At 55.1% G+C, this 25,874-nt stretch overlaps 2 protein-coding genes across 5 annotated transcripts in view; one reads left to right on the top strand and one right to left on the bottom strand.

The window, feature by feature from the left end:
- The window catches only part of PCGF3 (polycomb group ring finger 3), a 55,289-nt gene that overhangs the window by 5,253 nt on the left and 24,162 nt on the right, over positions 1 to 25,874 (top strand). The window contains exons 2-7 of one of the 4 annotated variants that reach the window (XM_068543627.1): positions 9,930 to 10,079; positions 10,416 to 10,568; positions 13,659 to 13,776; positions 14,983 to 15,079; positions 15,863 to 15,918; positions 25,717 to 25,827. In XM_068543627.1, coding sequence (XP_068399728.1) covers positions 13,668 to 13,776; positions 14,983 to 15,079; positions 15,863 to 15,918; positions 25,717 to 25,827 — 373 coding nt within the window. In that variant the 5' untranslated portion in view covers positions 9,930 to 10,079; positions 10,416 to 10,568; positions 13,659 to 13,667. Of the gene's footprint in view, positions 1 to 9,926; positions 10,080 to 10,394; positions 10,569 to 13,658; positions 13,777 to 14,982; positions 15,080 to 15,862; positions 15,919 to 25,716; positions 25,828 to 25,874 lie in introns of all 4 variants that reach the window. The other 3 variants (XM_068543630.1, XM_068543629.1, XM_068543628.1) reach the window with 3 other exon arrangements.
- LOC137763560 (nascent polypeptide-associated complex subunit alpha, muscle-specific form-like) lies at positions 5,172 to 7,363 on the bottom strand. Its single transcript, XM_068542017.1, has 5 exons — positions 7,166 to 7,363; positions 6,678 to 6,844; positions 6,459 to 6,544; positions 6,186 to 6,358; positions 5,172 to 5,936 (listed from the first exon to the last, which is right to left on the bottom strand). Exons 1-5 carry the CDS (start codon positions 7,361 to 7,363, stop codon positions 5,172 to 5,174), a joined length of 1,389 nt encoding a protein of 462 aa, XP_068398118.1.

Below are 25,874 nucleotides of genomic sequence, written 5' to 3'. Positions count from 1 at the left end.
GGCCTGGCCTGTAATAGGTGCTCAATGAAGAATAACTAAAAGCTGACCTTGTTGTTCCCTTTTGTGGCCCTGTTCTGAAGGTGTTCTGTGTATTAACACCTTCAATCTTTTTTTTTTTTAATATTTATTTATTTATTTGGCTGTGCCGGGTCTTAATTGCGGCATGTGGGATCTTTTAGTTGTGACATGTGGGATCTAGTTTCCTGACCAGGGATTGAACCTGGGCCCTCTGCATTGGGAGCGCGGAGTCTTACCCACTGGACCATCAGGGAAGTCCCAACACCTTCGATCTTAAAGTCACCGCAGGATGCTCTCTGCTCACCCGCATTTGCCTGGTGAGGAAGTGCAGGCACAGGGCACGGTCACAGGTGGTGAGGAGCAGAGAAGGGTTAGCCTCTTCTTTTTTTTTCAAGTAATTTACTCTTTTTTACTGACGTTTTTGAGAAAAAAAACACAGTGGAGAAAAACCAAAAGAATTAGACAATGAGCACTCTTCTACCCTTCCCCTAGATCCAGCAATTACGTATGTTTTGCCACATTTGCTTATCTCTTTTTTTAAATACATATTTATCGCTGAATCATCTGAAAGTAGCTGCAAACCAGCTGCCATGTTCCTTAGGTAATTCAGAGCACGGAGGTCCTAGTAAGAGGATGGTCTGCACACGACTGTAATGTCATGACCACACCTGAGAAGTAGACACTTACTCCACATACTGGCTAATTTCCTGTCTATTTTCAACTCTCCCCGGTTGTCTCAACAGTGTCTTCCAGGGCGTTTTCCCTGAACCAGGCGCAGTTCCCCGTGGGGCACTGGGGGTCATGCCCCCTGTAGTGTCTTTCATTTCAGGCTCCCCACTTTCCCCCTACAGCATCGACCTTTCCAGGCCATCTGTCACACCTGAGTTTTTCTGATTCTTCACTTACGGTGTCGTCCACCTTTGTCTGTTGTCCTGTTTACTCCGTAGACTAAAGGGGGTGAGACGGAGGCTGGGCCGGGCTCTGGGTTGAGCTGGCTTCTCAGGCACTGTTGTGCTTCGTGCCGTGCCATCAGGTTGTGGCACCACTCGGTCAGCGCTGCTGGTCCCACTTCTTGTGCCTCGGTTCCCAGGGCCCTGTGGGCTGGGCTGAGTCTCCAGGGAGCAGAGACTGTTGGGAGCCCAGGGGAGTCGTGCCTTCATCCTGGAGAGCTGCCCTCGCTCTTGCAAGAGGGTGAATCCATCAGCCGCCTCCATCTGTGTCTGACGGGGAGGTGTCCTGGAGCCACTGCATCACTTCTTGCGGGTACATGGTGGTGAGTCCCACTCCAGTCGGCTTTGTTGCTTTTAGCAGACGTTATAAAAGGTTTAGGGCTTCCCTGGTGGCGCAGTGGTTAAGAATCCACCTGCCAACGCAGGGGACGCGGGTTCGAGCCCTGGTTCAGGAAGATCCCACATGCCGTGGAGCAACTAAGCCCGTGTGCCACAACTACAGAGCCTGCGCTCTAGAGCCCGCGTGCCACAACTACTGAGCCCATGCACCACAACTTCTGAGACTGTGCACCACAACTACTGAGCCTGTGCTCAAGAGCCCGCGTGCCACAGCTACTGAGCCCACGTGCTGCAACTATTGAAGCCCACGTGCCTAGAGCCCATGCTCCGCAACAAGAGAAGCCACTGCAATGAGAAGCTCACGCACCACAACAAAGAGTAGCCCCCGCTCGCCACAACTAGAGAAAGCCCACGCACGGCAATGAAGACCCAACGCAGCCAAACATAAATAAATAAATTTATTTTAAAAAAAAATATATATATATATGTAAAAGGTTTAGTGGGTAGAATTTTTTGAACTTGTTACAGGAAATAGGGCTTACGCTATCGCAGAGAAACTGCCTTCTGCACGCTGGAGCTGGGAGCTGCTGGAGGCAGACGGGTTTCCCTGGCTTTTCACTGAAGGGGCCCGGAGAGCATGCCTCAGCGTGGCTGCGGGACAGAGTGTCACCGGCTGGTTTCTGTTGTTTTTATTTATTTATTTATTTATTTTTGGCTGCATTGGCTCTTCGTTGCTGTGCATGGGCTTCAGTAGTTGTGGCGCACGGGCTCAGTAGTTGTGGCACGTGGGCTCTAGAGCGCAGGCTCAGTAGTCATGGCTCGCGGGCTCTAGAGCGCAGGCTCAGTAGTTGCAGCGCACGGGCTTAGTTGCTCTGCGGCATGTGGGATCTTCTCGGACCAGGGCTCAAACCCATGTCCCCTGCATTGGCAGATGGATTCTTAACCACTAGGCCACCAGGGAAGTCCTTCACAGGGTGGTTTAAACAGCAGGCATTTATTTCTCACAGTCCTGGAGGCTGGGGTCCAAGCTCAAGGTGCTGCCAGTGGGTTTGGTTCCCGGTGAGGACCCGCATCCTGGCCTGCAGACGCGCCTTCTTGCTGTGTCCGCACAGGCACACAGGGAGCCTGCCGATCCCTTCCTCGCAGGGCACCAATCCCATCCTGGCGCCACTGTCCTGAATCTCAAGCTCCCAAAGGCCCCATGTTTGGAGATGGGGTTAGGGCTTCAACACATGAATTTTGGGGGCACAATTTAGTCCATACCAGGGGACTCCCGCTGCTTCCATGTGTTTATTAACCTGATTCTGGTCTCTCGAATTGGAAGAGTACTTGCCTAATGAGAATATTTCCAGAGTTGGTGGTGACTCTGTATTTTACACGCTTGGGACTTGTGCCAGCGTCGTCCATTTCTCTAAACACTATTGTCTTTGTTTTCTATTGCTGGAAAGCGAATTGCCGCAAACTTAGTGGCTTAAAAGGACACCCAGCTATGAGTCACGGTTCCGTGGTCAGGAGTCCAGCCGGGTGTGGCTGACTCCTCCGCTCAGGGCCCCAGAGGCTGAAGTCAGTGTGTGGGCCAAGCTGCAGCTCTTGTCTGGGACTCACGGCTGGGGACTGCCCTCAGCTCCTAGAGGCGCCCCCGTTTTTTGCCCGGGGGGGCCATGGGCAGTTGACAGACCATGTTGCTTTCTGCCAGGTCAGCAGGACTCATCCCTCTGACCTTCTCTTCTGCCTCCAGCTGGAGAAAACTCTGCTTTGAAAGACCATGCAATTTGGTCAGGCCACTGGATACTCGCCGTATTTTAAGGTCAGCTGGCTTGAGACCTCAATTACATCTTCAAAAACCCCTTTACAGCAGTACGTGGGATAGTAAGGCCAGAGGTGTGTGTACACCAGGGCCCAGAATCTTGGGGCCTCTCAGAATTCTGCCTACCATAGTCTCCCCTCTGGCCCCCCTAAAATTCATATCCCCCAAATGCAAAACACACTTGCCCCTCCCTTCCAAGGTTCCGCAGAGTCTCATCCCCTGGGTCACCTGTCTGGTGTGACCCACCAGGTGCAGCTGTGAACCAGCGAGGTGGGCGCTGTGCCCGCCCCATAGCACCACAGGGCGGACGTGCCAGCAGGCGCAACTGTTCTAGTTCAGACGTGGGAAGTGGGGGGTGACGAGGAGTCGAGTTGCCGCGCGGTTCTGAGACCCTGTGGGGATCCCGGCCCAGGTCCGTGGTTCCGCCCGTGGTTTTTTCATGAAGGCGCCCCGTGCCTGCTGTGGAGTAGAGTCTGCAGCCAGCTGCCTGCCAGTGGAAACTTGGGGTCCCCAGTCCTTTCGCGGCATTTTTCGTGCTTCTCCAGAGCTTAGATCAGAGTGGGAAATCAATGTGATTATGTAAATACAGTCTGTTTCAGGCTACGTTCTAACTGCACCTTCCCTTTGGCCTCACTTTGTCTGACGTTACTGTCCTGGTCCAGGTTCTCGAGGGTTGGACCTGATCCCCGCACCCTCCCTGGCCCCCTGTCTTCACCCCTGTCCTGTCTAGAGGCCTGGTGCTGGGCGTGCGGGCTCCCTCGCCCTGTCTGCACGGTGCCCTGCCCCCCAGGGTCAAAGTTGCGACGTCCCTCCGCATGGCTGTCCTCGGTCCCGGTCAGAGTGGCCCAGCCTGCTCGTCGCTGCACCCGTGCTGACCTGTGAGCACCTGTGGGCACGTAACACGTGCTCAAGGGCGTTTTTGAAGCAGTGCTTGAGCACGTTTCCCGAGACCTCTGAAAGTTTGCACTTGGTCGGTAGTTTGGCTGAATGTAGAATCTACCTTAAAGTTGTCTTTCCTTGGACCTTGGAAAGAGTCACCACTTTGCCTCGTAGAGTTCGGTGTTGCAGGTGAAGGGTCTGGTGCTGGCTGACTCCTGCCCCGCGTGGGGCACCTCCTTTCCCCGGAACCTTTAGGATCCTTCCTGGTGCCCTTGATGGCTTCAGGTGCGGGGACCTGGTTGGATATGGGTCGGCACTTGGTCCCTTGCCGTCTGATTCTTCCAGCTGGGGAAATACTCGAATCATTTTTTTCCAAGTCATGAAATATTGCCTGTAAACGAGCATAGCGGATGACACAGGAATACACGGGTACTCATTACCCAGCTTGAGAAGTAAAACATGAGACTGGACGTCAAAGCTCCTTCTCTGTTTTCTTTTTCTGAAACACCTGTTAGTTGGATGTTGCATCTCTTCTCTTTCCTGTCTTTTCTACCCTTTGGAAGGATTTTCTCAACTTTAAAAAAAATATGTATTTATTTATTTGGCTGCGCGGGATCTTTGTTGCTTGCAGCACGCGGGATCTTTCGTTGCAGCACACGAACTCTTAGTTGTGGCACGTGGGATCTAGTTCCCTGACCAGGGATCGAACCCGGGCCCCCTGTGTTGGGAGTGCGGAGTCTTCCCCGCTGGACCACCAGGGAGGTCCCAGGATTTTCTCAACTCTATCATACAGTCCTTCTGTTGAATTTTCAATGTTGCCGGTCACAGGGCTGACTCTGTAGTCTAGGGAGGTGGGTAAAAACAGAATCAGTAAGTTATAGGTTGGGGGGGTAGCTCAGAGTCCTGTGTGCGTGCGCGTGGACCTTAGACAGGTGGTCTCAGAATGCTCGCTAGGGAGGTGGCACTGGAGCAGAGGCTTGCTGGGGGTGACGGAGGGGCCACGTGGCCGTCGGAGAGAGAACGTCCCGGCAGAGAGTACAGTAACGTGAGGACCCCGAGGCGGGACTGCACTTAGAGTGTTCTAGACCCCCAAGGGGGTCCACCGTGGCCGTCGTGAAGGAAGGTGGCCTGGGGGCCTCGTGGGCCACCGGAGGCCGTAGCTTTCCCTGAGCCTCTGCTCAGGATTTCACACCGGGGACCCCTCGAGCCGTGTTGGGGGTCAGTGCGGCCCGACGTGGACGGCACGGGAGCGGGGCAGGTGTGAGCGCAGAGCCCTGCGGGGCCGTCCACCTTTCAGGCCTCGCGCAGACCCGGCGCTGCTGCCAGAGTGTGAGTCCCGCGACCCGCTGTGTGCCAGGCACCGTCATGGGTGTGGGCTCGCCTGGTGAGCAGGACCGGGCAGCGCTCGGGTGGTGGGCGCGCGAGCGAGGTCGCTGGGGCTGCAGGGAGAGCAGTGAGGCCGTGGGGACAGGCCGGCCGGGGGGGAGAGGGCCTCGGGGGACCCGACAGAGCGGGGCTCCTCTCATGCGCCCGCCCGGGGCACCGGGGTGGCCTGTCCAGCTCCGCTGGGTGCAGTCGGGGGGGGGGAGCTGAGCACAGCCTCGGCTCGGAGCGCCTCGTCTTGAGAAGAGGGTGTCGGCGGGGAGCAGAGGCTGGCAGTTTGGTGATTTCTGTGTGAAATGAGGAGTAGGGTTCCCAGAGTGCTTGGGTGCCAGCTGACGGGACAGGGCCTCCTTCCTGGGCACCGGCTCTGGGGCGGGCGCCCTGCTGGACGTGGTGCCCGTGGGGAGGACACGGCCTCGGCGCTGCCGGGGGCGCCGGGCACAGACGCTGAGGGTGGTGACAGCATGGGGACAGGACAGCGCGGGTTCAGACTGGGGCTTGGGTGGCCTCTCCAGGAGTCTTGGGGTCTCTGGTGGCCGCCCTGAGGATGGAGTGCCAGGCTGCCAGGGAGCGGCACGCACACAGCTGAGGGGTGGGCAAGGCCAAGGGCAATGGAGCCGCCGTGGACACCGACGTGGACACGGCGGGACGGGGAGGGAGGGCCCCCCTTGTCGGCGCTCGGGCTCCTTCGGTTGGTTTGTTCAGGAGGCTATGTCTGCTTTGTGTTTCTCAGGCTGCTCAGGCTGCTCTGGAGAAGGGATCGGCGGCGCCAGTGGTTGAGGGGGCCGTGCAGCCAGGAGCCGCAGTGCCTTCCAGGGCAGGGCCGCGGGTGCGGAAGGCCGCGGAGGCCGTGGTGGCGGGGCGAGGCTGGGAGAACAGCCCCCCGAGGCACAGGCGGCCTCCACGGTGGGCGTGTCCCCAGAACGGCCGTCTGCCCAGCGCCTCGTCCCCACAGCCCCTAGGGACACAGGCAGGCTGCCCGCTGTGGGCGAGGGGCCGAGCGTCAGGGCAGGCGCCGCTCAGACAGAAGGAGGGAGCCGCTGCCCACGCGGCCGCTCGCGGGACTCAGGACGGCGGCCTACCCCGTGCACACAGCTTCCAGAGCCAGGGCCCCGGCGGTCCTTTAAAGTACGTGCCGTCGTTATTTGGCAGACGTTCCGCGGGGCAGCTGTTTAATGAGTTTACAGGCTACTGTGAGCAGTTCTGTGCCAATAAATTTGATGACCCGTTTCCTAGGAAAGTACAACTTAGCAACACGAACCCCCAAATAAATAGAAAACTTTAAGGTTCTCGTAAGATACGTGAACGGCAGGAAGCATGACCGGGGTGGGCTTGTGTGGGGCGGCAGTTCTTCCTCCGGGGGTCCTGAGGGGAAGGGGGTGGGACTGGCTGAGGCCGGCGCCTCCGGGAGGGGCCGAGGGGGCCCCCGGCCACACGTGGCCACGGCCGCAGTCGGAGACCCCGGACTCTGCCCAGTGCCGGGAGCCAGCGCACCCTCGCATTTTATTCGTGCGTCGCAAGGGTCTGAGGGTGCGTTTGAGTGAGGATGCGGGTGTGTGTGCGTTACAGGTATCGGAGGGAAGTGCACTGTTACGCTAGGAGCAGCAGTGAACGTGGGGTGGTTAGGACTGTAGGGCTTTCTCCTTAACTACATTCAGTAAAGAATTCCAGATTGTGATTAGAAAATGCGTTTATGCTGCAAAACAAACCCGGTGCATCTCCCTAGAGGACGAAAAGGGATAACGTAGGTGTAATACGAGGGTAGCAGTGCAGGGAAGACCCCTTAGACATGCTGTGGAGTCAGGGGCGGGGGCGTTGCAGACAGGGTGGGCAGGGGCCTGGACAGGGCAGAGATCCGAGGCGAGTGCACGGGAAGGCAGGGCCTCTTCTCGCAGGCGCGAATGCCCCCCGGCATCGGGGTGAGCCCGAGAGGTGTGGGGAGCGCGGCCTGGCCCTTCTGCAGTGTCGGGCTGGGGTCGGTCTCCATGACCTGCTGCTTCCCCCGTGTCAGGGGCCACATGGGAGGGGTCAGCCGGGCTGCAGGGTGGGGGCGTTGGCGCTGTCCTCGTCACGGGAACTTGTCGAGAGCAGATCTGTGGGGTGGGGCACGGAAGACGGGAGGGAGAGGGCTGAGCAGGTGGGTGGGTCCTGTCGAGCGGGAGCGGGTCCTGTCCGGAGGGAGGTATGGAAGGTTCTGGAATGAGAAGGGCTTGCTGGGACCGTCAGAGCCCTTGAGAAGCAGAGTGGGGTCTGGATCAGCCTGGAGACCAGAGAAGGGGGTTTGGAAGCTGACGTTCTACGCCCAGGGAGGAGGGAGCAGGGTCCCCTTGGAAAGCGGGTGCTGCGGGGGTGCAGGGGGAGTGGGGAGGTGGAAGGAGGCCGCCTGGCAGTGTCGGGGCCCCTCGGGGGAGGCCAGGCCTCCTGGAGCGTTGGTGTCCTGGAGCGTCTGTCCAGTCACGAGCCCCCCAGGGGTGCCGACTTGCTGCCGTAGACCGCGTCCGGAGGACACGGGACACTCAGCCGCGCTGCTCCCCACGGGCAGCTGCCGGGAAGAGAGCTGTGAACGTCAGGCATAAACCTTCGAGTGGATACGTGTGTTAGTGGCTCTTAAACGGAGAGCTTTTATCAGGTGTGGACAGTTACTTCTATTCTTAATTGCTGAGAGTTGTTTGAAAATCATGAATGGATAATGAGTTTCATCAAATGATTTCTGTGCGTCTTTGGGAAGATCTTATCATTTCCCTCCTTTTAGCTTTTGTCATAAATTCCATCCGTTTCTTACACGAGCCCCTCGTATTCTGGGGTGGCCCTCCTGCACACCCTGGAGGAGGTGTCACGATCGTCACTTGGTCTGTCCCCCCGTTCCGCTCCGGTGTGTGTTGTGTAGGCCTCACACAAGAGTCGGGAAACACTGTCTCCTGGATTCTCTGGGCCGGTCTGTGTGGGATGGGGGCTCCCACAGGTTTGGTAGAACCAGCCTGGGTCAGCTTCCTTAGAACTCTGCAGGTTCTGTTTCCACTTGCCTCAATTCTGCTGAGTTATTTTTCTAGGAATTTATCAATTTCTTATGAACTTTCAACTCGATTGGCATAAAGTTGTTCATAATATTATATTATTACTCAGATGTCACCTTCTCGGTGAAATGTTCCCGACCGCCCTGTTTTCCCGACCCCCTCTCCCTGCTCTGGTTTGTCGTGTTTGTCACCTTTGACATCTAAATAATGTACCTGTTCGTGGCATTTATTACTTATTGTCCGTCTTCCTCCATGAGAACGTGGGCTCTAGGGAGTTGTGTCTTTTTTGTTCACTGATGTCTAAGAACTCACGTCAAGCATCTATAACTGTGTAGCTGGCCACACCGAGATTAAACCAAACTGCGTACACTGAGGTGCTGCATTCAGACTTGGCCAGAGTTCAGGGGCTCGGTGGCCGCTGTGTGGACGGTAGGTGGAGCAGTTTCCACCCTCACAGGGGTCTGGTCTACACCCACGTTCGTTCGGGGCTCCTCTTTGTTCTCTTGCAAGTGCCTTTTAATCTCCCTGAATAACTGGCCCACTTCCTCCCTCCCTTTCTTCCTTTTTCTTGTAAAAGTTAATTGAGCTTTAAAGACTACTTACTAAAACATGCAGTTATGGGAAAACTTGGAGAGTAAAAGTGATATAAGTTGGGTGTGACATGAATCACTTGAGTGTCAGGCCCCTTGTCCCCAGGTGGCATTTAACCACTGTTGTTAAGCCACAGGTGCCTCTCGTGGTATCGGGGCCCTGGCGCTTTCCACCCCTGCTTTTCGGAAGGGAGCAGCCCCCGGGCCCTGCCCCCTTGCCCCCCTGATGGGTGGGGAGACCTTGGGCTTCCATGAGGAGGGGGAGCACGGGCAGACGAGGGGGGGTCCACCGAGGTTCTGGACGCCCAGCCACCCCACCCCTCAGAGCTCCGAGAGCAACTGGGCTCTCTGGTCCCGCAGCTCCCGTTACCCCGAGCTGAGGCCAGGTCCTTCCAGGGGCCTTGTGCTACCGATTCACTGCCGCCCTTCCGCTGCCCCTTGGCTGGCCTGCCGCTCGTCCTAGCCCCGCACCTGTGCTCGCCTGTGCGCACCTGGCTGAGGCCCCAAGGCCCCACGCAAGCCTGCATGCGCCTGCTCCACCCCCACGCGCTGGTTTGTCTGTTGTCCGTGGTGGCCCAGAGCCCGGCTCGAGCCTGTGGGCGTCCTCATTTCGGGTCACTGAGTGAGCGGCCCGGGGGACAGCTTCACAGGGCGTGAGATGCGAAAAGCATCACAGAAATTAAATAACACGGTTCGCTCTCCCCGGCGTCCCTGAGGCCCAGCCTCCCACTAGGTCACCCTGAAGCCCACCGCCTCCCCAGGAGCTTTCCTGGGCCCTTGACCTGCCTTCTTGGTCCCCAAAGCACGTGGTGCAGCCCCTGCATGCCCCCACCTCCCAGCAGCCCCTGGGCCTCAGTGCCACCAGGCTGCCACCAAGACCTGCCCATGTCTCCGTGGTCCGTGCCTTACTGTCAACCAGGCTTGTTTTTCTTTTGGTTGTTTTAAGCAGGTAAAGGAAGAGACCGTTTGCCTGAGCAGCCAAAGCTGCTGGTCCGGGGAGCCAGGCTCTGTGTGGACGGCACGTGTGGGTGACGCCTCGTCCCGCCGTGTGTCTCCACAGGCTTCAAAAATGTAGCGGACGATCCGGCTGTGTGTACAGGTAAATGCAGTGTAAACTTTGATCTTCCTCTTTTTTCAGTGCATGTGGGTTGATTAAATTTACCATGAATTACACCTTATGAGTCTGTTGTAGCCATAGAAAAAGTCAGTGCCTTGTAACTCCTTTAAAATTTAATGTGTGGCAGCTCCAGAGCAGATTAGGGCACAATTATTTATATATACTCAAGTTTTCTCTTGATTAACATTTCTGATCAACTCTGTTCCACTGTTTGCTACGTGGGACTCATCTAAAACTTCTAGCAAAACTGTAATTACAGGGCTGTGTGCATCACATAAATGACATGAAATTGAATAGCAGGTGCCGTTTCTGTGCTAGAAAATGGAAAGACAGCGAGAGACACAAGGCAGGCACAGACGTGACGAGCCAGAGCGCAGAGGGCACGGCGGACGAGGAGTGACCGCGTCGCACCCGTAGCCGGAAGCGTCCGATGCAGAGGCAGCAGGAGGGGACAGACGGCCTCGCGAGGAGGTGGGAGATGCGGCCTTCTCCGGGCGGGCCTGCTGTCCCAGGAAGTGTCCCAGCTGCCGCCTGGGCCCCGCAGTTGGCGGGGGAGCACAGGACCCAGAGCCTCGAGCCACCCTCCTTCTCTGTCCGGATGGGCGCCCACCTGGTGTCTGGTGTTGGGTGTCGGGTACTGTGCAGGGCGGCCTGGGGACCGTGCCGCGGCGGTGGTGACCGTGAGCGTTGGCCTCTCGCGACGGCAGCTGCTCGTGCGCCTGAGGCCGGCATGGAGGCCCCGTGTGGGCAGAGCTGGCTGCCCAGGCCCCTTGGCGGGCGCTGCGCCTGGACAGCCTGGCCCCCTGTCTGGCCTTAGCTTTTACGACCCTGATGGCATTGCAGAGTGACCTCTCCCCTGGGGACTCGGGGTGGGGGGGCCCCTCTGGCAGGAGTCCTGCCAGGGGTGCTGTGTCCTTCTCCACGTGATGGCTGGCCGGTCCTCACCTGGGTGTCACCTGGTCACCCAGTCGGGGACCTCTAGGGGTTTCTCCCCCGAGGGTCCCGCCCTCCCTTGGGGCTGATGAGTGTTTGGTGGGGAGACGCTTGGAGGCTTTATGAACCTTCACTTCCTTGGCGAAGTCTCGCTGCTGCTGACCACCCACCGAGGATTCCTAAGCGAGTGGTCACTGCAGTTGTCCTTGGGTGATGACCTTGCAGCCCTCCTTCCGTTCATCAGCTCACATTCTGTGAGGAAGGGTGTCCCTTGTCTGTCTGTCTGTGTAGCCTCATGGGCTTCTGTGTTATCCTGCTGTAGTAAGCAGTGATGGTAGATGTCCCCTGTCTGAGCACAGGGGGACCCCAGGTCCTGCTATGCTCCTTGCCCAGCCCGGAGCTGGCTGCGTGTCCAGGCAGCACTGGCCCCTTGCGGCAGACGTGGCGTGGACACGCTGGGTCCTAGGGCTGCCCCGGAGTGGTCACTCCCGGGCGCTCCCAGCAGACAGAGCTGGGAGTGAGTGGGTGAGTCCACACTCGTGTGCAGACACATCTGTGTCTGTTTGCCTGGTTGCCACTAAACATTTCACACTGACCCCAACCCCTGGTCTGTGTGACTTCGGAGCTGGTTTTGGTTTTGGTCTGGCTGTTGGGTTGGTGACGTGTGTGAACATGTCCAGTGTGTAAACAGCGCCCAGTGAGCCGAGGGCACAGTGCTGGGCTCGGTCGGGCCGGTGGTGGACGGCACAGCCTGGGCCTCGGCGTCCAGCCGGGGACGTTGCCCGGTCAGCGCTCTCCCGTCTCTGCTTTGCTTCCCTTGGGAATGACTAGGGTTTCTCTTCTTGTAGGTTATTTCCCATTACTTCCTGCTCCACGAGGCGTGTGGGCCCTTCTTCACGGAGCCGGTCCTAGTGGGTCCGAGTGGTCAGGCCGGGCCTGGCACAGCACGTGGTGACCATGACACCAGAGCGAGTGGGCCTTGCAGACGTGGGCTCGTTTCCCGTGGGTTGGCCCGTGGAGCCCCTGTGAGAACCACCCCTTTTAGTCTCTCCTGACAGCTCAGAACCCACTGCAGGGGCCGAGGGAGAGGTGTCTCTAGCGGGGACCACGTGTCGGCTCTCGCCTGTGACCGAGGGGAGAGGAGAGACTTGGGTGCGAACCACGAGTGTCTGCCTCACGTCTTACTTTCTATGAAAGTCGTAGGGCGTTCTTGCTGGTTTAGAGGCTCTCCCGTGTTATAGGTGAGCTGAGCCTGGCAGCCTTGCTGGTTGCGTCACCTGCACTGACACGCGATTCTGCTGGGTTTCAGCGCAGCTGAGGATTTAGTCTCCAGGGGGCCCCGCCCCTCCGGGTCCCTCTCGGCCTGTCCGCCCGCCCAGCCGTCTCCTTCCCTCTGCCTTCCCTCAAACAGTGTTGAGCCGCGGGAGCCCGTGCGCCACGTGCGCTGTGGCCGCTGGGCGAGGCGGCACTGTCCGGCCTGCCGCCCCCGCGGATGCGGAGCCCCTCCGTCTCCCGGAGCGTGTTTCTGTCTCTCTCTGCGGAGTGCTCTTAGTGACGCTTGTCTTGAAAATCCCGGGACCCTGCAGGGCGTCAGCATCCGGCGAGCCTCCTGCTTGTACTGCAGGGAGTCCCCAGCAATCTAGCGGCTGCAGCCACATGGGCGTCTCACCTGCCAGCGCTGCAGGCCAGAGTCCAGAACGGGTCTCACGGGGCTGAAGTCCAGGTGTGGGCAGGGCTGCTCCTCCCGGAGAGGCTCCTTCCAGCCCCCAGAAGCCCCACCCCTGTTCCCAGCCCACAGGCAGCTTCTGTCGCCTGCGAGCCTCCTGCTCCCTCGTAAGGGCCCTGCGGTGACACGAGGTCCCCCTGGGGCTTCCAGGGCCATCTCCCGCCTCAGGGCCTTTTGCCATGTGAGGTGACACACAGGTTTTGGGTAGGACGTGCTACCTTGGGGACTGTTTCCCCTGCTGCACAGCATTGTATTAGGTCAGATGACAAGACCCTGCCCTCGTGCGCCTGCGGTCTGGCAGGAGAGCCAGTCAGAGCCACCACAGCTCTGGAGGGCACCCGCCCACCGCGGCAGAGACGACGCGTCCACACTTCAGTGCACAGACGCTTGGACTTTTACGATGCCGTGTTGTGGGCTGTGCTTCCCAGGGTGGGGGGGCCTTAGCTGCTCCCGTGTGGTCAGCTTTACGGAGGAACCAGAGCTCCAGAGAGACCACGTTTTCTTCTGCCCGGACCCAGACTCAGCTCGGCCCGCCTGCCCCCTGGCCTCTCCTCCCGCTGCTCCACAAACCTCCCCTGCTTCGCGCCACCTCGCCAGCCGGCCTCGTGGGGTTCTGGGCAGGAAGAGAGGGCCCGGGCGCCCGGAAGGGGGAGAAGCGGCAGCACGTCTGCGGCCCAGTGCTGCCCTGGGGGCAGGATGATCCAGTCCTCCCGGGGCGGCTGGGTGGTTGCCTGTCTCGTGGTGGAAGCAGGGCCGCAGGGCGGGGACCTGGCCTCAGCCCTGCTCACGCTGAGCTCCTCCTGGACACACAGACTGTAGCTCGATTTCCACTGAACCCGAACCTTTGATGACACATCACACCATTTCATGTATTAGTTAATACGTGTTTTTTTTTTTTGCAGAAGCCAAAGATGTTGACCAGAAAGATTAAACTCTGGGACATAAACGCCCACATCACCTGCCGCCTATGCAGCGGGTATCTCATCGACGCGACCACGGTGACCGAGTGTCTGCACACGTGTATGTGCGGAATAGTCTAGAATGTGGCCTTAGCCGGGGGTGGGGGGGGCGGTGACTGCACACATGTGTGGAATATTCTAGAACGTGGCCTTAGACAGCCGTGGTGGGGGGGGGGGGGCGGTGTCTGACCAAGCATCTGCACACATGTATGTGCGGAATATTCTGTGTGCTCTTTGATACTTGGGCTTTTTTGACCAAATGCTTTTAGCTCAAGTACAAGGCAGGACACGGCAGCAGGAATAAAGGAGATCTTGAAGATAAATGAGAAAAATTGTCTGAAGTCAAAACACTGGGTAATTTCAGTAGAGATGTCATTTAAGAAAGTCAGGAAAATTTAGGTATTTCGATATAACAACTAAACCATGACGTGTGGTATGACAGAATATTCGCTTCTAGGGGGCAGAAATGCTTATTTTTGCCGGTTGCAAATGATTTCCTTAAACTCTGTAGACAGAGAAGTCTGCTCGTCTGCCCCTCGGGCCAGTGGCCTGTCGGGAGGTCTGGACTCCGGGTTGGCGCTGAGCTGGGCGCGCCTTTCTTTACGCCCCGCCCCCCCTGCCCCTGACAGCAGGCTGCAGCCTTCCCTGGAGGCTGGGTCCTCTTGTGAGGCCGGCCCAGGATGCCGAGGCGCACTTCCTAAAGTACAGCGAATCCTCCAACACTGACGAGTTTTGAGCCTGTATTTTTCAGTTTAGAAAATAAAATATTTGCCAGTTTTGATAGAATTTTTATTTTAAAGTTAATTGTATTTTTAGATATTGGCTGGCAGTATTTTATGTTATATTCAGCGAATTTTATCTAATTTTGTCGTACAAAGAAATTCCGGTGATCTTTCAGGCTAACTTCTAGAATGTAACTATTCGCCCCTGTGGCGGAGCCCCTGTGACTGGACGTGAAGGCGCGTCTGCGGCCCCCTCAGCTGCTCCTCCCGTTTCCCCTCCTGTTTCTGGGCCTCAGCTCTGTCCAGGGCCAGCTGACGCGCCTCCGTGGTGGTGGACCCGGGCGGCGGGCCTGTCACCAGTGTCCCGTCGTGGCCTCGGGGACCCCCGCCGGGAGGAGCGGAGACCCCTCTGACGCGCTCCCTGCCGTGCGCGCTCCCGTCCCCTCTGACGCGCGCGCGCATATCCCCCTGACGTGCGCGCTCCCGTCCCCTGTGCCGCGCCCGCGCGCGCGCGCGCATCCCCCTGACGTGCGCGCTCCCTGCAGTCTGCCGGAGCTGCCTGGTGAAGTACCTGGAGGAGAACAACACGTGCCCCACGTGCAGGATCGTCATCCACCAGAGCCACCCTCTGCAGTACATCGGGTAAGCGGCGCCGCCTCAGGCCCCGCTCAGCTCGGCCGGCCCGCCCCGTCGGTGCCGTTCCGCCGAGGCGCTGGCCTGGGGCCCGGGGCAGGTGGGGGCCCTGCCAGGAGGGGCGGGGCTGAAGGAGGGGGCCGGCTGCACTTTCACCCCCGAGTTGAGGTGTGTCGTGGGCGGGAGAGGCCGCTCTCTGGTTAAGACCGAGGAACCAGCCGGCCTGGATGTCAAGCCGTGTGGCAGCGGTTCTACCCAGCGTCCTGTCCTTGTGGGTCGGACGAGCTTTCTAAGAAGCTGGTGGCATTAGTAGGAAATACGGAGGGTGTCGTGTCTGCCGGAGGCCAGCTGTGTTTTATGCTTCTGTGTGTGTGCGCGCGCGCGCCACGCGTTCGCGTACATGGGAGTGTGAAAGGTAGTTCTTGTCGCGGACCCTGGTCAGGAAAGTGTGAGAAACTCCCTTTGGTCTGGCACAGCCCAGGCTGCCTGATACCTGTTAGGACTTGAGAAGCCCAGGGGCAGAGGGAGCTGGTCACCGAAGGACCTTGCCTGTGTCCTCCTCCTCATTTGAAATGTTCACAAGCATCTAGAGCCCAGATTCAGCAACGGGTTCCTTCCGGCCATATGTCACTTTTGCTAGCACAGACTTGTTTTGAAGTGCAAACTAGAAGCAAAATTCAACCAAAACTCCAAATTTGTGATTGCGGAGCTTACTATTGTTAAATGGAAAACGTTCGAGAATTAGAGAATTGATGCTTCTGGCTAACCCACCTGTTCTGTTCTTTTTGGCAGTCATGACAGAACCATGCAAGATATTGTTTACAAATTGGTCCCAGGCCTCCAAGAAGGTAAGTGTCAGAACATCCACCTGGACCCCTGCGTCCGCAGCACGGCCTTTGAGGGGCTTTTCTCTCCGGGGTCCTGGCTTTGGACGTCTCGCTCGACCCTGCTCTGAGCTCACGGCCACGTGCTGGCCGGTTTCATCCATCGTCACTCACACCTCCCGCTTCGCTCAGGAGGCGCAGGGTGGCCTCTCACTCGTGCCGCCCGGAGGTGAAGCCAGGAACTCTGTGTCAGTAAAGTTTAACTGCAGTTGAAGTCAAATCTGTGAGAGTTGAGAAGAAATATTGTGTGGTACAAATATCCTGAAAGTGGAAACGGCTGTTCTTTTTAAACCTTTTCTGCAATTCTGAACACTGAGACTGTCCTGCCCTTGTTGAGGGGCAGTGATTGCGGGTGGGGACACAGGCCTCAGAAATCTGTTCAGTGTGGGCAGTGGCTGGTGAAGCAGTGCCAGCTGATAAAACCTAGGCACAACTTTCTTTCAAAGATAAGATACGTTAGCAATTCATTTGGGCAGTGTTTTCTCACTGTTGTGTTTCAGAAGAGGGTTATAATTTCAAGTACAGGCTTATTCTGTTAGGTCAGTGGATGTCACGTCTGATCTTTAAGACACAACCTAGGGAGTGATATTGTTAAAGTCTTCTTTCATTGTTCATAGAATTCATTCATAAAAGAAGAGTTTAAATTTCTCGAGTAAATGTAGATAAAAAGAATCATATTTGGATATTTGAAGGGTTTTCTAGTGCTGGGGAAAGGCAAAGAACGCAGGAAAATAAAATGCTGACACCGTTAAAAATCATTATAGGATATTTTCAGCGTACAAAAGTCAAGATCTCGTAAAGAACTCGATGTATTTATGATCCAGAGTCAGGAGTTGTCAGCTTGTGGTGAAACCTGTTCATCTCCTGCCCCCACCCTTCCTGTTGTTTCATCTGGAAACGTTGCCATTCGTTCCCCAAAGAGAAGGATTTTTCTTAAAACACGGAGCTACAGCACCTTTGTAAACCGAGACGACAGTGCTGATTCCTTATTAGCGTCAGGTACTAGTGGGTGAGGCGTTCCCGTCTCTCGGGGTTTAGTTGGTCCAGGGTCCACGCAGGGCCCCCCCCCCCCCCGCGCCCCTCCTGTCTCCACGTTCCTGTGTGTGGGTGGGACCAAGAGGCCCCGTCGGACTCTGGCACCTTCCAGTGTCCCTCGGTCCGGACGGGGCTCTCGCAGATGCGGTCCTGGCAGCCAGGCCCCGCAGAGCCCGTGAGGCCTGGAGGCACCCAGACCGCGCGCCCCCTGTTCCATCACCCGCCTCCACTGATGGCGGGGAGGCCTCCATCAGGACGCGCTCCCTGACTTGGTTTCCCGAGATCCACTCTGTACAGAACAGCAGAGCAAATGCGTGACGTTTTCCTTCATTTGTTTACAGAAAATGAGCTGGTCTCCCGGCCCCTCCGGTCACGATCAGATGGCTTTGAGCGTCTGTTGTTCTCACGTTATTGCACTTACTGTCCTTTTTGAAGTTCAAAGCCTCCCCGATCTGTGGCTGGCGGTCACTGCCCCCTTGGCTCCCTAGAGCCGGTCTGCAGGGTCTGGGCTCACTCACCCCTGGGGGCGGTGGTGTCTCAGGCCAGCAGTCGGCGCGAGGGGAGCACGGTGACACGTTCTTAGTGGAGCTCTGGCTTGTGAGGGGAGAGGGCAGGTGTAAGACTGCTGACTCCTGCCGAGTCTGTCCTGTGCATGCGTCCCCTCGTCCTCTCCACAGGCAGCGTGGAGCCGTGAACGCCGCCCTGAAGTGGAAGAATTGGAGAGAGTCCAGAATTCCCCAAGTTCACACTAATGCCCAAGGCAGCCTGAGCTCTGCCCTCAGTCCAGGGTATTTTCTGGGTAGGCAAATAATCCATTCCCCTGTTTTCTCAGACTTTCGGTCCTTCGTTGCTCTTTAAAAGATCACTGTAGTGTCCAAGTCCGTAGCAGCGGGCTGTTTTCTGAATGTGGGCTGTCTGCAGTTTCTCTGGTTTTGTGCCAGCGTTGTAAAGCTGATTTCTCAGATGGGCCCTCTTCCTGGTCCTCCAGAGAATCTAGAGCACATTTCACCATGACGTGTGGTGCTGAGACAGAGCAGTGACCCTGGGGGCCTGGCGGTGTCTGGAGGACGCCCTCCTGCTCTGCGCTCTGCAGCCCCTTCGAGCTGCCCCACCCCGTGGCAGCGGGCTTCACTTCTGGCATCCGTCCTCTCACGAATCTTGGGAAATAAAAAGCGGCTTGGCTTTCTGGATCCAGCAGGTGGCCGGTAGACTATTTTTCTTTTCCCTTGTAGATGAAGCCTTTTAGGTGGAAAATGAGTTTTTTAGTTGTTTGTTGTTTCTTTTTGTTTTTATAATTTAAAAAAGTCTGTTTTCCCCGAGGCAGCATCTTTATCTGTAAACTTTATGCAGTGACCTATTTTGTGTGTCACACCCCCTTGCTCGGCTGCCTCTGCTCCTCTCCAGGGTCTCAACCGTGGCTGCTGGGGTTCCTCCTGTTCGTCCAGGGTCCTCTCCTGACTGACACTCATGTGGGTCTCATCTTTTGCTTTAACCTAGGGGAGGGGGCGCAGTGAACGTTCTCTTATAAACTCTGTGGACGTGGGTGAGTATGTCTGTGGGCTTTATTCTGGAAGTAGGGTTGCTCCGCCAAGCATCTGCATCTGCATTTCTTTCTCTTGCCTCTTCGCGCTGGCTGGAGCAGGACCAGCAAACCCCAGCCACCGACCAGATCCGGCCCCTGCCTGTCATATGCAGCTGCTGAGCCAAGAGTGTTTTTCACTTTTTTCTTTTATTTTTTTTCCGCTGTGCTGGGTCCTCGTTGTGTTTTGCCGCGCACGGGCTCTTTGTTACGGAGCGCGGGCTTAGTTTCCCTGCGGCATGTGGGATCTTAGTTCCCGGACCAGGGCTCGAGCCCGTGTTCCCTGCATTGGAAGGCGGACTGTTAACCACTGGACCACCAGGGAAGTCTCCACATTTTTAAACAGTTGGAAAAAATCGAAGAAGAATATTTTGTGACGTGCAAGTTTTGCGTTGAGATGTCACCATCCATGGATAGTTCGCTGGAACACAGCCCCGCTCATTCAGGGACGCACGTTTGTCTCACACTCGACGGCGGGGGAAGCATCTGCGGCAGATGGACCCGCCCCGTCGGCACAGACGCCGTGGAGGCTGCATTACCAGCACCCGCCGCGTCAGAACAAGGGGAGAAGCGTCCAGCTTTTCAGCCATGGTGACGGGTGGATGGTTTTGTCCTTGGATTGTCACTGTCAGCCGGGGAAGCATCCTGTTTATCTTGCGGTGACACTACATCTGTGTTAAAATAAAAAGTTATGACACGTGTAGGCATCAGACTGAACACTCAGGGGAAAGCAACGTTTAGAAAGAATTGAAAATTTAAAATGGAATGTCTCATCATAGCAGGAGTTCTTCACAAAAATAAGAATAACCTATAAGGCTGCAATCAGAGTAAGTTTCTGATTGGTTCATTTGTTGGTCACGCAAGGAAAATCACTTACTAATGGTAAGTTGATTAAGTGTTGTTTGATTGCGGCAGCTGAGGAAGTCTGTCCGGAGAAAGCGAGCTTGTTTGAGAGCAGCAGCCGCTGCGGGAGCCGTCGCTCAGGGAGCGGACAGCTAGGAGCAACACCGACCCTCAGAAGCAAGGCGGGCGGTTTGAGGGCTCTTCCCTGGCTCTGGAGTCTCCGAGTCTGCGCGGTGTTTATTGGGTGTGTTTGATGTGACGGGCGAATGGGCCTCTGCGCAGAGTCTACGGGGCACAGCCGCGGGAGAGAGGGTTTTCCAGGAAGTTGAGAAAATGCTAATTCAGTACAACCTGAAGCAGGCTTTGTTGAGATGTGTTACAGCCGTGTTGGTGAACGTGTGTGGGGGTCAGGGAAATACTTGGTTGAACAAATTAAGTAAACTTGTGAAAACGTTAGGTTTTAAATGAAAGCTCATCACGATACTCATCAGTAGATACCTGGCAGAAAATACTTGGATCTTTCGTATGTTCTGAACCGGTGGTGTCCACGGTGGAATTCATTCACGCTTTTGGATGTAATCATTTGTGTGAATTTTTGTCAGAATTAAAACCTGAATATCCCGACTTTCCTTATCACAGCCACACAATATTTTGATGCCTTGGCGCTGGTAGTTTCTTGGTGTGTGTGTTTTTTTGTTTTTTGGGGGTTTTTTTGAGCTAAGGGCAGATTGAAATTTTTCTGAATGAAAAGAAACACCTTTAACAACGTCAAACTGAATGGCTTTGGAAATTCGCTTTTGTTAAAGACCCGATAATGTTTCTTGATGAATCCAGCCTAATGTCATAAGGTAGAGCAATACTGAAATGCAAAACCTACAACGTGGGAAGTTTTCAACAACTAACATCTCTCGAATCGCAAGCCCCATCCAGCTGCCGTGCAGACGCCCCGGGCTGTCGGCAGCTCAAGGGGGGCAGAGACCACCCCTGGACTCACAGCAGACCTGTTTGCTGAGCGCCAGCAAACAGCCCTGGTGGAGTCGGGGGCCTGGTGCAGGGGAAGCAGCTTCCGTGCTTCAGAATCCATATACCTGTGCAGTCGAGGGCCATCCACCTGACCTCCACTGGGAAGTGGTCAGTCTGCAGAACACAGGCAAGTCCCAAGAGAAGAATCTAATAGAATTCCCTCAACGCCTTCTGAGTGATGACTGCTCTGGACTGAGGTCAGTATTTCTGTGTGCAAAGACATTTTCAAGGTGAAATAACGTAAGATCTCATTACAGATGAACGTGAGCAGTCAATTTTGACGATAAGCAACACTCACTTTTTACCCCACCGAACAAATGTTATCCCCCCCACCCCGACAGGCGTCCGTTCTTCTCGTTAGTGGCCTGCACTGCAAATTTCATGCTCAGTTATTACTACTGTGTTTTTAACTTCGTGACTTCACGTTTCTGGTGCCTCACGTAAGGAGCTTAGAAGTCTCCACTCGTCCCAACGACAAGTAAAAGGCAGAACGCACTGAACAGTCAGCAGTTCTTAGATTGTAAGAGAGGAAGGTGCAGGGCCAGCCGCTGCCCCTGACATGGGGGACTGACCACGGACGTGGGGGCACACGGCTGCCTGCCGCAGACTCAGGACTGGAAACGCCCAGGAAGCAGAGCCTGGGCAGGAGAGCCTGACCTGTGACTGAGGGGTCACTGAGGCTCCTGGTGGTCAAGTCCAAGAGTTGAGACCTGCCCGGGGGCTGTCACAGCGGGCCTCGCGATGCTGTGAGGTTCGCCTCCAGGAACTCGACCAGGTTCCCCCAGCAGGGGAGGGGAAAGAAGTGCCCCGAGCCCCGTGTACGTCTGAGGAAGACCTGACCTCCGGGGACCCAGTTACCACAACGTTGTCTGCTGGACTATTATCAGAGCAAAACTGGCCTGGGGGCAGGAAAGACCCAACTCCAGCCACCTTGTCCCACCCGAGTGGGGAGGAAAACCCGAGAAGCACAAGCGAAGTTCACAGTGCAGAGGCCCAAGCTCACCAAGGACAACCCTCACCAAGGCTGTAGGATGTCCCCTCCCCGACACCTCACCACCACAGCACTGAGGCCTATTTACAGCAGTACCTTTTACCCAGTATCATGTCCAGCTAACAAGAAAAATACTATGAGTCATACTAAAAGGCAAAAAACAGAATCTGAAGAGACAGAACACGTATCAGAACCAGACGTGGCAGGGATGTTGGAATTATCAGACCGGGACTTAAGACAACTGTGGTCAATGTGCTGAGGGCTCTAATGAAAAAGTAGACAGCATGCAGGACATATGGGGAATGTGAGCAGAGAGGTGGAAATCCTAAGGAAGAACCAAAAAGAAACGCCGGAGATCAGAGCCCTGCAGCAGAAATGAAGGTTGCCTTTGATGGGCTGATTAGACTGGACACGGCTGAGGAAGGAACCTCTGAGTGAGAGGACATCTCAACAGAGTCCCTGAAAACCCAAAAGCAAAGAGAAAAGGCTGAAAAGAACAGAACAAAACATCTAAGGCCTGTGGGGTTAGAAGGTGTAACATAATGGGGAATCCAGAAGGAAAAGACAGAGAAGAACAGAAGAAATACTGAAACATTTTAACTGAGAATTTTCCCAAATCAATGTCAGACACCAAACCACAGATCCAGGAAGCCCAGAGAACACCCAGCAGGACAAATGCTGGAAAAACTACACCTGGGCATGTCGGTTTCAACTTAGAGAAAATCAAAGATAAAGAAAAAAATCCCAAAGGAGCTGAGGGAGTGGGAGGGGAGGGGGACGCTTTACCTACAGGGGAACTGAGATAAGAATTACATCTGACCTCTCCTTAGAAACCATGCAAGCAAAGAGTGAAGTGAGATATTTACAGTGTTGAGAGAAAAACCAGCAGCCCAGGATTCTGTACCCTGAGAAATTATCCTCCAGAAGTGAGGAGAAATAAAGACTTTCTCAGACAAAGAGAAATTGGGAGAATTTGTTGCCAGTAAACCTGCCTTCTAGAAATGTTGTTAAAAGAAGTTCTTTAGAAAGAAGGAAAATGATAAAGTCGGAAACTCAGATCTACTAAGGAAAGGAAGAGCATCAAAGAAGAAATAAGTGAAAGTAAAATGAAGACGCTTAATTTTCTTATTCTTCATTTATCTAATAGATAACAGTGTGTTCAAAATAATAATGGCAGCAATGCACCCGATATGTATGCCTATGTACATATTGTATTGAATATGTATCTATTTCAGTTTCCTCAATAAAAATTCTGTTCTCTCTTCTGTTATGTAAGTACTGATAAAATATCTCAGTTTTGATGTTTAGCTTAACAGAGCCCCAAATATTTACTGTCTGTCCTTCACAGCAGCGTCTGCCAGCCCTGGGCTAGAACTCTGTGATGTGGGATCCTTCCTGTTCCTGATCCCGGGGAGGTGTTCAGTCTCTGACCCGCAAGCCTGAAGTCGGCTGCAGGCTCCCGCATGCCCTTCATCAGGCGCGGCCGCTGTGTGTCGGGTGGATGTTGGATTCCATCAGATGCTTCTTCTGCATCTGTTGTGATGATCCCGAGGTTTGTGGTGCAGTGAAGTACATGTGCCCAGGGCAGTGTTACTTTTTATAAGCCTTTCCTCCCTCCCCTGAACTCACGGCGTCCTAGTCATACCACTATCATAAATTTCACCCAAAAATGGGGTCATGTTCTGTCTATAATGTTCTCATGACAGTTTGTTGTAGAGCTGCCCCGCATCCGTAAATATGATCTCTGTCATCTTTCCTATTGGCTGCAAAGTATCCACTGAGTAAATGGCCCACTCTCTTACCCCAGCGTAGCAGATAAGTTAGATTTATCTTGCATGTCAGCTGTCAGTAGTGGATGGTGGTGGTATCTCCAGTGTGGTGTTGAGAAGGGTTCTGAGGCTCTGTGGCCCTGTCTGGAAATGTCTGCTGGGACAGAATGAGGCTGGCGGGGAGTCAGCTCTTCTTTTTTTTTTTTTTTAATAAATTTCATTTTATTTATTTAATTTTTGGCTGCATTGGGTCTTCGTTGCTGTGCGTGGGCTTTCTCTAGTTGTGGCGAGCAGGGGCTTCTCATTGCAGTGGCTTCTCTTGTTGTGGAGCACGGGCTCTAGGTGTGCGGGCTTCAGTAGTTGTGGTACTCGGGCTCCGTAGTTGTGGCTTGCGAGCTCTAGAGTGCAGGCTCAGTAGTTGTGACGCACGGGCTTAGTTGCTCCGCGGCATGTGGGATCCTCCCGGACCAGGGCTCAAACCCACGTCCCCTGCATTGGCAGGCGGATTCTCAACCACTGCGCCACCAGGGAAGCCCCGGGGAGGGGGATTCTCAACCACTGTGCCACCAGGGAAGCCCCAGGGGGTCAGCTCTTCTGATTGGCCCAGCCCACATTGTCAGACACTTAGCATTTAGGTTGTTTCTGATACCTCAGTGTTGCAAATAAGGTTTTATCTCCTTATGCCCTTACCTGGTTATTTCCTTGGGATAGATTACTAGCAGTAGGGACTTTTGGGTCAGCAGTTAAGTTTTTAAATATTTTTTATATATATATGCCGAGGTACTTTCCTGAAAAGTTATCCCAATTGACATTTCTACACCTGTGTATATCTGACATTGAGTATTGTTATTTTTCAATCCTTTTTCATTCTTATAGGTGAAAATTAAAGAAATGGAAATTAAAACCAGGTACAGGCAGACCTTGGAAATACCACAGGTTCGGTTTCAGACCGTCGCAGTAAAGCGAATATCGCAATAAAGTGAATCGCACAAGTATATAAAAGTGCATATAAAAAAGTTATGTTTACACTGTGCTGTGGTCTATTAAATGTGCAATAGCATTATGCCTAAAAAACAATATACATCTTTTAATTAAAAATACAAAACAAAAGTAACAATTAAAGTAGTAACATCAAAGATCACTGATCACAGAGACCATAACAAATAAAACAATAATGGAAAAGTTTGACGTATTGCGAGAATTACCAAAACGGGACCCAGAGACCCAAAGGGAGCAGATGCTGTTGGAAAAAGGTGCCGACAGACTCGCTTGGCGCGGGGCGGCCACAGACCCTCCCTGCGTTCCAAGTGCAGTGTCTGCCCATGTGTGAAGCTGCATCCTGTCACCCGTCAGGTGAGGAGTCCCTCTTCGCGTTGACCAGTGGGGCTGTTACCTGCAGACCCCGCCCTCCCTGAAGGACAGATGGGAACAGGCTCCCACCACCAGCAGTGCGTTTCAGGCCTCCATTCCTCTGCCGGCATTTATGTGACTGTTTAAGGGAAATGTTTGCTTTCAAGCTGATCCCAGACTTTCCAGACTCGTGGTTTCGCCGTCTTTGGTTCCAACGCCGCCGGCTCTGGGCTGGCCTGCGCCCATCAGTTCAGTTCTGAGAGGCCTCCCTCTTTCCGTCCGAGTCCGCTGCCTCACACTTTTATTTTTTGCTGCACAATCAGATAGTTTGGAATGTCTGTGTGGGTCCAGGACGTGACCAAGTCATGTTCCCGGCCCTCGCGGAGCTCGTGGTGTTTAGGCGAGACAGACGTGCAGGCGAAAAGTGCCACTGAGCTTTCCTTGGTCACCTGCACATAAATATTTTTCACAGCGTGACTTATACGTTACTGGTTTGAGCAGCTTGGGTTTAAATTTTCTTTGCTACCTCCCGTGTGGCCCTGGGCAGTGACCGCTGCTTCGTTATGTGCATTTGAGCTGTATGTCAGTAGCTACCTTGTGTCACAGAGTCGGCCCTTCCCAGGAACGTGCGAGGGTCCAGCCTGGACCAGCTGTCCTCTCGCCGCCCGGCCCCGTCCCCACTCAGTGGCCGGAGGCCGACGGCCAGGGCGGGAGGCCGCGTGGTGCCCGTCGCCCCCGTTCAGTAGGGACCCTTCCCCTGTGGTGGGCGGCTCCGTGCCTCCAGGACTCAGCGAGCTGTGACTGCCAGCCGCAGACACCAAGGGGTACTGGTTTTCCCCCGTCGGGCACGCCTACGGGCGGCCACAGCAGGGGTGGGGACGGCAGCCCTGCCTGGGAGGGGCCCGCGGGGCTGTGAACGTGCGTCCAGAGAACCAGCAGCACCTCCACTTGGGGGGCTCAGGCCCCAAGCCGGGACGCGTCCCACGGCCCACAGCTGGCAGCTGCTCCAAAATTTGAGGGGGCACGGTCCAAAGCTGTTATTTTCTCACGAGTAGAAGCCTTCAGACTTTTAATCCAAACCTTCAGTTTTCTTCATGTGATATTTGTGAGCAGAATTTTAATGTGATCCACTGCCTACTTAAGATTAAGGATTATGTATTAATTTTTAATAGCGGAAATGAGAAAACAGAGGGAATTCTACCACAAATTAGGCCTGGAAGTGCCTGGAGACGTCAAGGGGGAGACCTGTTCTGCAAAACAGCACCTAGATTCCCATCGAAATGGTGAGTGAGCTGGGTTTTATTTACTAGACCTTTTGCTAAGAGCCCCT

The sequence above is a fragment of the Eschrichtius robustus genome, chromosome 4, assembly GCF_028021215.1.
Source record: "Eschrichtius robustus isolate mEscRob2 chromosome 4, mEscRob2.pri, whole genome shotgun sequence".
Lineage (NCBI taxonomy): Eukaryota > Metazoa > Chordata > Mammalia > Artiodactyla > Eschrichtiidae > Eschrichtius > Eschrichtius robustus.
The sequence above is the reverse complement of the archived record's forward strand: the minus strand, read 5'-3'. Positions and strand labels throughout refer to the sequence as shown.